Source organism: Henckelia pumila, chromosome 1 (genome assembly GCF_033568475.1).
Source record: "Henckelia pumila isolate YLH828 chromosome 1, ASM3356847v2, whole genome shotgun sequence".
Classification (NCBI taxonomy): domain Eukaryota; kingdom Viridiplantae; phylum Streptophyta; class Magnoliopsida; order Lamiales; family Gesneriaceae; genus Henckelia; species Henckelia pumila.
In genome coordinates, this window is record NC_133120.1 from 114,351,237 (window position 1) to 114,360,293 (window position 9,057).

A 9,057-nucleotide genomic window follows, 5' to 3' on the forward strand; every position below is an offset into this window, starting at 1 on the left:
ATTGGATAAGTCCTAAGTCTGAAGTGGGTGTATTACAAGACGTTGTAATAACCAAAGTCTTCTAGTGAATTCCTTCCTAAGTGGAAGAAGGGGAGACGTAGAAGGATTAAGCCTTCGAACTTCCATAAATCGTGCCTTAGTCTTTACTGCTATTTATCTTACATTCTGCTCATACATTGCACTATAAACTTTGCATCACTAAAACCTCTGAACTATTTCCGCACTATTTAAGTTGTTCAAACCGTTTTAGAAGTTGAGAAAACAGATTAAGTGAACTAAACCTCACTTGATCATTTTAAAGAAGAAGAAGAAAAGTTTCAGAGTGTATTCACCCCCCCTCTACCCTCTGAACCGATCCCAACAAATTATATTTGTGCATTATATATATAGATATATATGAAAATGACAACTATTTCTAAGTAATATTTAAAATAAATTTCGGTGCATAAAACATATAAATAGAATTAAATAAAGTTTGTTTCCTATTTTAGCTTAAAGTTTTTGGCGGGATTTTACTATATTTGGCAAAAACTCAGTTATTATATATATATAGATTTTATAATTTTATAATTTAAATCAAACTAACAATAATGTTTTTTTTATTTCAAAAAAAAAAAACAATAATGTTTTTTAAATAAAACAAAAATGTACAACTGTATGGTTTGCGGAACAGTATATAATTAAGTCCTCGCCAATGCCCGCTCATGTAATATTTTTCAACATTGTTTTCCCTGCAGAAATTAGGAAACCCTAACCCTAGGTGCGATAAACCCCTACTTTCAATTTCAACAGGTAATTACGATGAAAGAACTTTTCTTTGCCCATGTATGTGTATTTGCATATAGTTATTTAGTGTTTGCGTCTTTCAAGTCTCAATTTTTCGAAATCTTGATGGGTCTTGATCTGTAGGAAAAGAGAAATGGGAGATAATAAGGAGAACGATGCGTATGAAGAAGAGCTTCTCGATTACGAAGAAGAAGACGAAAGAGTCACGGACGCTGTCAATGCTAAAGCAAACGGAGAATCCGCTAAAAAGTGAGTTTCTGAATTAACCCACAAATTTTATTACCATTTTCCATCTTTAGTACCCTCGGATGTTGTTTCTTAATGTGGTCTGCACGAAGTTTTGCACGTATCTCTATTAACTGGATCTGACTCATACTTGAGTATCACTTGGCAATTCGTTCCATGTCAGAATTAGATAGGAATTTGTTTTCCTTCGCTATAATTGGGTGATTAGCTAGTTAGTTTGCCGCCTTTAGTTTCAAGGCAATAACTTGATGTGTGTTTATCATCTTGGAGCAGGGGATATGTTGGAATTCACAGTTCCGGATTCAGAGACTTCCTCTTGAAGCCAGAGCTTTTACGGGCTATTGTGGACTCAGGGTTTGAACATCCCTCAGAAGGCAAGATATTCCTTTGTTTTTCACTATTTTAGTTGTAAATGTGATCCATACTGTTGGGATGGGCTGGTTGGAAATTTCTCTAAACTCCTTGTTCCCAGTGCTTGTTATCCTGTTCCTTTTCCTTGAATAGAGGTAGAGTGATGCCATTGTTGCTATTGGCTCGTGGACATGTTTGGTATTGATAGCATCTTGGGTAGAGGGAAAGTGTGTCCTTGTTGCTATTGGTGTGTGAATCTACTTGACATTGACAGCATCTTGGATAGAGGGAGGGCGGCATGGTTGTTGCTATTGGTTTGTGAATCTGCTTGATGTTTATAACATCCTATATTTTTCTAATTAAGCGGTTCATATCAGTTATTATGCTCTTAGTTTTTGTTGTCTTTCATATTTTTTTCTCAAGTCTTAATTTCATAGGCTTAGCTTTCTTCATTTAGAAATCAAAACCAATTTTCTTTTTAATGCCTATTTTTTCATTTTGTTTCCTTATTTTGTAATTGATGTTTGTCCAGATGAACATTATGTATCAGTATCATGTTCATTTTTATATTTCTCATATCACACACAACTGTCTTACAGCAGCATGTGGTTTTATGTTACTCAGGTAAATCACTATTATCACCCTTCATTGGAGACGTTGAATGGTAAAACCTTTTTAATTTGCAACTGAGGCTTCCTTGGATCAACTTTCTTTGGTTCTTCATTAGTTCAACACGAATGCATACCTCAAGCTATTTTGGGCATGGATGTTATCTGCCAAGCAAAATCTGGTATGGGGAAAACAGCTGTATTTGTCCTTTCAACATTGCAGCAGATTGAACCCGTTGCAGGTCAAGTTGCTGCTCTTGTTCTCTGTCACACAAGGGAACTAGCTTACCAGGCATGTATTCCGATTTCCGACTAAGAAAATTCACTTAGGCTCTGTATATGGGTCCCATATTCTCTTGTTGTTATTTACAGAAATTCAGTCGATTAAGCAGTTGTTTCACGCAAAAATTTTTCTATCTTGCCATTGAATGATAGTTATAACTTCTTACCTTTGTTTTGTGTTTCTCACATTTGCAGATATGTCATGAATTTGAGCGGTTCAGCACATATCTACCGGATATCAAAGTTGCTGTTTTCTATGGTGGTGTCAGCATCAAAATCCACAAAGATCTTTTGAAGAATGAATGCCCTCACATTGTTGTTGGAACCCCAGGGAGGATACTTGGTCTGGCTAGAGACAAGGACCTTTCTCTGAGAAATGTGAGGCATTTCGTTTTGGATGAATGTGACAAGATGCTTGAGTCTCTTGGTATGTCTAACGTCGTGTTAAATGTATCCTCCCAAAAATTATCATAAAAGAGCAATTTCCTTCCTATAAAAAACAAAGGTACATGGTGTGGAGTTGGTTTTCATCTTTTTTTTTTTTTCCTCAGATATGAGGAGAGATGTGCAGGAAATTTTCAAGATGACACCTCATGACAAGCAAGTTATGATGTTTTCAGCGACACTTAGCAAGGAGATTCGACCGGTTTGCAAGAAATTCATGCAAGATGTAATGTCCTGTGGCCAGTCCTCACACTTTAGAAGTCTACTCTGTTTCATAATTTCATCTTTATGCAGGCAACACTTGGTGATAACGCAGTGTTTGAAGCACTGTATCTTGACATGTTGTGTTTATCTATTCCCTGATTCAATTTTATGGTTCGTTTGAGAAAACGGTTGTATGGAGTGGATGGGAACTGGGACAGTATTCACAGTTGTGGACATCAATTTAATTGTTTTTTCAATCCAGAAGATTCAAGGAAGGAGGGCTTGGTTATGTTTTTAGGTTTCAGGTCATCTATTTCAACTTAGTTACGTTGAGGCTTGACTCTTGAGCAGCAGCGATGACTAGTTTTTCTGAGTGCTAATCGATAAACTATCTGCATGAAGATGATTCAGATTGGCCAGGATCTCAGTTCTGGGCATTATTTGACCCACCATTCATTTCACACCGGATACTGGTTAGTTTCAGTGGATGCTAATATGATTTACTGTAACATTTCTTCGTTTCAGCCTATGGAAATTTATGTGGATGATGAGGCCAAGTTGACTCTCCATGGTCTCGTACAGGTTTGATTTCTAACAGTTGAAATATAGTTTTTTCCGGTTTATTTTATTTCATGTACTGAATTGATCTCCCATTATGGCAGCACTACATCAAATTGAGTGAGCTGGAAAAAAATCGGAAGCTGAATGATTTGCTCGATGCTCTGGACTTCAATCAAGTTGTCATCTTTGTCAAAAGTGTGAATAGAGCTGCAGAGCTGAACAAATTGCTGGTGGAGTGTAACTTCCCATCTATTTGTATTCACTCTGGCATGTCCCAAGAAGAAAGGTTTGTGTGAACTTTTGTCTTACTTTGTTTTCTTTTAATTTCCTTCCCTATCGTGTGGCCAGTAACCCTATGAAAGTGGTTAAGGGTGAATTTAATTGCCTAAAGTAATGCAAATCATGCTTATTCTTTAATTCTGTTTTTTTTTTATGTTGATTAACCAAGCATCAGTTGTTTGTTAGTGTTATAAAGCATTGGATCATTAATAAATAAAGTGTAAGCAATAACAACTTAATTTTTTGTGGGATCAGATTTTAAGCCAATTGCTACTCGTATGTGCTGACATGATCTTTTTCGTTCACGTATACTTGTAGATTTTAGTTTAGCAAAGTATGGGTGGTGAATTGTTCTTGCAGTGTTTCAGACTCCATCACTCTAAATTATTGGTTGCAGGTTGACTCGATACAAGGGATTTAAAGAAGGGCATAAAAGAATTCTTGTAGCAACAGATCTTGTTGGTAGAGGAATTGACATAGAGCGAGTAAACATTGTGATTAATTATGATATGCCTGATTCTGCAGACACTTATCTGCATAGGGTAATTCATATCTTATCTTCTGATCAATCTCCTGGTGTTTACCAACAAGGCAACAGCTAACTTATTTTCTGTTGAGTGGTTTAGGTGGGTAGAGCTGGGCGTTTTGGGACCAAAGGACTTGCCATCACATTTGTTTCTTCTGCGTCTGATTCAGATGTTCTCAATCAGGTTTGATGTTATCATTGATTTTGCCTTTTGGCCCGCTCATGTGCTAAGATGTCTTTTTTTGTTGCAGGTTCAAGAAAGGTTTGAAGTTGATATTAAAGAACTTCCTGAGCAGATTGATACATCTACATACAGTAAGTTTGATTGCCTTTATTATGATGTTTATGCGAACTGTCCTATATTTCTTGGCAGTGGTATACTGGTTTACCTCATTTCTAATCTGTGACGAATAATGTTGCAACATTTATATATAGCTTGTGGTTTCTGTTGTGTAATCTTTTTTTTTTTTTTTTGTCAGAAGTCTATTCTTCTGATGTGTTTCTCTGACTTCATCTCTCTGTTCTGATTTATAAACTTCTTGGTATTAGCTCATGCAATTGTTTATTGTTCTGCAGTGCCGTCTTAGTGCTGTTCGGATCTCATTTCACAATGCAGATGTTGTGTGTGAAAGAGCTGGGGGAGTTACGTTCTGTTTAATGTGCTTCAGTTTCTTGATTCCTATGAATGTCGGGATATACTATTCAGAATAGATTGATAGTGTGCTACACATTATTGTACCGTATGATCGAACTTTTTTGTTCCTAGTTCAGAGCTGTGCTACACATTATTGTACCTTATGATTGAACTTTTTTGATAATTAGTCTTTGCTTGATCATCTTAGTAGACTGTACTTCCTCCAGATGTTGGTTTTCTTCATTTCGATTCATGAGCTATTGTGCTTGCCTATATTACTCGTCACTCCCATTGTCTGATTCATCAATAATAATCCGCCGAGAAACTCCATTATGATATTTACTCAACATTTTTTTGTTTCATCGATCTCTGATTCATTCCCAGCGACAAGCTCTACTTAGATGGGATTGTAGCATGGGGTAATCTGCGTCGTACTGACAGTACTTGGAAGGGCCCGAGTACACGGTGCACGACTGCGACCCTCGTTTCCCTGCGGAATATCAAATGTCCTTTTTAGCCTCATTGGTAACCAACTCGGATGGATCTTCTGCAAGAGGACCAGATAATTTTCAAGATACCAATTTTAAGTAGCTTTTGAAACTTGTCTTTGCTTGAACAAAACAGGAAAAAGATAATGAAAACTTGCATCTGTTCTTATTTTGGAGTTGGCCCTTCATGCGAGCCAAAATTCGAAGCAAACAAATTGAAGAATCTTTAGCATCTTACTAATGACCCCCGATCAATTTGAAAACTTAAGTTTGACCTACCTATCCGGAGTGAAGAGCTAAAAACAACATAGTAATCTTTCATCGATGACGGAAGGCTCTTTTCCTGCCTTTATTTATGAGCACCACAATCAGGCTTTTGTTTCATTCATACTAATGACTTGTGTTCCCAATGATGTTACTACTAATCATTGCTTTCTTGATTCATCATAATTCGTTTGATTCAGTCGAATCACACAATTTCTCGTATCCATCGTTTGATTCCGCAAGTTGTGCAAATGGAAGTAATTTAATATGCTGGGGATCTGTAAGCGCTGGTAATGGGAGCCTGTATATCACACCCCACCAGTCCCAGCAGCCAAAAGATACAAGTGAGGTCGGAAGGGCGTTGTTCCTATATCCCGTGCTTGCATGGCCGTCATCTTTTTCTACCACTTTCACTATCAGAATCACTTCTAATTCAACAGCGTCTGGTGATGGGATGTCCTTCATCATTGCTCAGGATAACGGGCCTTCACCACCAGAAAGCTATGGTTCTTTTGTTGGGATTCTTGATCCTTCGACTGAAGGTGAATCTATAAATGCCTTACAAGTTGGATTGTTTTTTTTCCATGCAGTAAATTGACTTAATTTGTTTCAGAGAAAGAGAATGAAATAGTTGATTTCATTTATCATTTTGCACTTTCAAGTCTCATTTTGTTTCTTTTCTCTTTGAGATCCATTCTCATTTTATTTCCATTAGATGCTGATTGTTTCCTTTCTGCTACTTGAAGACCCTTCTGATAAATGAAAATTTGAAACTTAAAAGAGTACTTATTCGAGAAACTAGATGATATTTGTGGCTTAACTAGTTAACTTGTTTCCTTGGTACCCAATACAGGGGGTGTTGTTCATCAACTTGCAGTAGAACTGGACACATACAAGAATCCACGCGAAATAGATGGGAACCATATGGCAATTGTAACCACAAGTATGGAACATCCGGTAGCAGTGAGAAGTCTCGGTGATATTGGGATTAACCTTCACAGTGGGAGAAACATCACAATTAAAATTGAGTATGATGGCTGGGAAAAAATGCTCCAGATTCACGCTGCATATGCTGGTGACACTCTGGTGGAATTTCTGAGCCAGAAAATAATCATGCAAGAAACTGTTCCTCAGGAAGTTTATGTGGGATTTACCGGCTCAACTGGACATTTGTCTGAAGTTCATCATGTTCTTGATTGGAATTTCACAATGTATGAATTGCCAAAAGTATCTCTAAGTGTGGGAGTCGGGAAAATTAAGGGCAAGAAGGTCTGGGAGATTGTTGCTCCAATAATTGTGGCTTTTTCCGTGGCTGTCACGGTTCTTGTCGTAGCAGCTCAAAAGCGACGAATGGTGAAACGCGAGAAGAGAGAGGTCATGGAGAGGCTGACAAAAACTGCAGCCAATGGTCCTAAATATTTCACTTATAAGCAGCTTTCTAGGGCAACTCGCAATTTCAGTAAAGAAAATCTGCTTGGAACCGGAGGCTTTGGAAGTGTTTACAAAGGAGTTTTGTCTAATACAAATTTTTCTACTTCTGTTGCTGTCAAAAAAATCAACGCGACTTCAAGCCAAGGTGTGTGTATAATATTCCCACTTGAGTTCATTTTCTTGCTTGGTCAATATTGACTTTCGACAAGGTCGAAAGGCTGTTTCTTGAGATTGAAACCATAATTTTTGTCAGGTGAAAGAGAGTACTTAGCAGAAATATGCACCATCGGGCGCCTGAGGCACAAGAACTTGGTGCAACTACATGGTTGGTGCCATGACAGGGAGCTACTACTTCTTGTATATGAATACATGCCTAATGGCAGCCTGGACAGGTATATAGGCAAGGATTTTCTTGATTGGAAAACAAGGTACAAAATTCTCTCAGGGCTGGCTTCTGTGCTACTTTACCTCCACGAAGAATGCGGTAGCCCTGTTGTACACCGTGATGTGAAGCCAAATAACGTGATGTTGGATTCAGATTTTAATGCTTATTTAGGTGACTTTGGCCTAGCGAGAATGCTCCAAAACAATGCCTGTGTGACCACCATGGTGGCTGGAACAATAGGCTATCTAGCACCAGAAGTTAGCTTTACCGGTCGGGCCACTCTGGAGTCAGATGTCTATAGTTTTGGAATGGTGGTGATTGAGGTAGTCTGCGGGAGAAGATCAAAGGCTATGATGGAAGAATTTAGCCTTGTGGATTATGTGTGGAGTTCACTTGAAAAAGGTTTGTTATTATCATCCATGGATCAAAAGTTAGGAGGCGAGTTCGACGAAGAACAAGCGAGAAGAAGTTTAATGGTAGGATTAGCATGTTTGCATCCTGATCAAATGCTAAGGCCAACAATGAGAAAAGTAGTTCAAATCTTTCTGAACCCTGATGAGCCTTTGATGGAAATGCCGGAATCGCGGCCGACCGAAGTGTGTCTATCGCTGCCATCTTCTTCTCCTTCCACTACTCTGACCGATTTTGGCTCTGTTGCACCTCATTATGCTAGTTTTATGCAAGATTTACCAGATGAAATGGCTATAAAAATGGACTCTTAGTTATTCCCAAAGAAGAATCACGGTTTCGATTATTAGTGATAGATAATATAAATAAAATAAATTGAAAATCACGGTTTCCATTTCCGTTGTTGATGGCAAAGAGTGTAATTAGTGAAAGAAAAATAGTTGGGTATAATATTTGTCTCTATTAGCAATCAAAATGTGGTGTTTAAGCTATTGTACAGTTTAAAAATATTTGAGTTGTACTGTTATCGTCAGTTATAAATTTTGGTAAAACAACAAACGTTTCATCTTGCAAAGAGTCTACGTTAACTAATATTTGGTCTAAAACAGTCTACATGATCTGAAAATCAGTTGAAAACCACTCTACATGAACTAGTAATTAATCAATCATATAAACTGAAAATCTGTCAAAACTAGTTTAGAAAAAATATTTCATTCTAAAATTTTCAATAAAAAGACTGGAAAATCAGCAAAACACCGAACAAATAACGATTCTGGAAAAAATGATGAAAGTTGGATGGTTGTTTGTGTAAGAGGTAAAGAAGAATGAATAATAATAAGTTGTGAAAATAAAGTGTATATTATCTTTCCATTACCGAGGATATATATACAACAAGAAGAATAATTAATAAGAGAAAGTGAGTGATTCTCTACCACTAATCGAGCTTGTGATTCCTCTAATTATGTAGAATATTTACAGCTAACAGATTACATAATATACAATTTATCCTTAACTAATGCTTTCCTTAATATGCCCCCTCAAGATGGTGGCTCTTGGGAGGACACCAATCTTGACTCGAAGTTTCTCGAGACGTTGTTGAGATAGTGGCTTAGTAAGTCCATCGGCCAGTTGATCTTCTGAAGAAACATGGGAAACTCGAA

At 37.4% G+C, this 9,057-nt stretch overlaps 2 protein-coding genes across 3 annotated transcripts; both read left to right on the forward strand.

Annotated features, from left to right (window-relative positions):
* The first annotated feature begins 689 nt into the window (after nt 1-689).
* Nucleotides 690-5,128, forward strand: LOC140874453 (DEAD-box ATP-dependent RNA helicase 15-like). 2 transcript variants are annotated; one of them, XM_073277745.1, is made up of 12 exons: nt 690-792; nt 910-1,035; nt 1,306-1,406; nt 2,111-2,283; nt 2,469-2,700; nt 2,825-2,943; nt 3,447-3,503; nt 3,584-3,768; nt 4,159-4,303; nt 4,388-4,471; nt 4,539-4,602; nt 4,864-5,128. In XM_073277745.1, the coding sequence occupies exons 2-12, from the start codon at nt 920-922 to the stop codon at nt 4,872-4,874; spliced, it is 1,287 nt and encodes a 428-aa protein (XP_073133846.1). In that variant the 5' UTR covers nt 690-792; nt 910-919; the 3' UTR covers nt 4,875-5,128. The 2 variants fall into 2 exon arrangements, with proteins under 2 accessions (XP_073133846.1, XP_073133848.1); XM_073277747.1 differs by lacking the exon at nt 690-792 and having other exon boundaries at nt 998-1,035; nt 2,008-2,283.
* A 693-nt stretch (nt 5,129-5,821) lies between these two features.
* On the forward strand, nt 5,822-8,212 carry LOC140876446 (probable L-type lectin-domain containing receptor kinase S.5). Its single transcript, XM_073280412.1, has 3 exons — nt 5,822-6,215; nt 6,527-7,249; nt 7,358-8,212. Exons 1-3 carry the CDS (start codon nt 5,822-5,824, stop codon nt 8,209-8,211), a joined length of 1,971 nt encoding a protein of 656 aa, XP_073136513.1. The 3' UTR covers nt 8,212.
* The last annotated feature ends 845 nt before the right edge of the window (nt 8,213-9,057 follow it).

Coding starts and splice junctions, on each gene's coding strand:
- LOC140874453 (XM_073277745.1), top strand. CDS start 920: ATGGGAGATAATAAGGAGAACGATGCGTATGAAGAAGAGCTTCTCGAT. Junction 3,504..3,583: donor CTCTCCATGGTCTCGTACAG/GTTTGATTTCTA, acceptor CCATTATGGCAG/CACTACATCAAATTGAGTGA. Junction 3,769..4,158: donor GGCATGTCCCAAGAAGAAAG/GTTTGTGTGAAC, acceptor TATTGGTTGCAG/GTTGACTCGATACAAGGGAT.
- LOC140876446 (XM_073280412.1), top strand. CDS start 5,822: ATGTTACTACTAATCATTGCTTTCTTGATTCATCATAATTCGTTTGAT. Junction 6,216..6,526: donor TCTTGATCCTTCGACTGAAG/GTGAATCTATAA, acceptor TACCCAATACAG/GGGGTGTTGTTCATCAACTT. Junction 7,250..7,357: donor CAACGCGACTTCAAGCCAAG/GTGTGTGTATAA, acceptor AATTTTTGTCAG/GTGAAAGAGAGTACTTAGCA.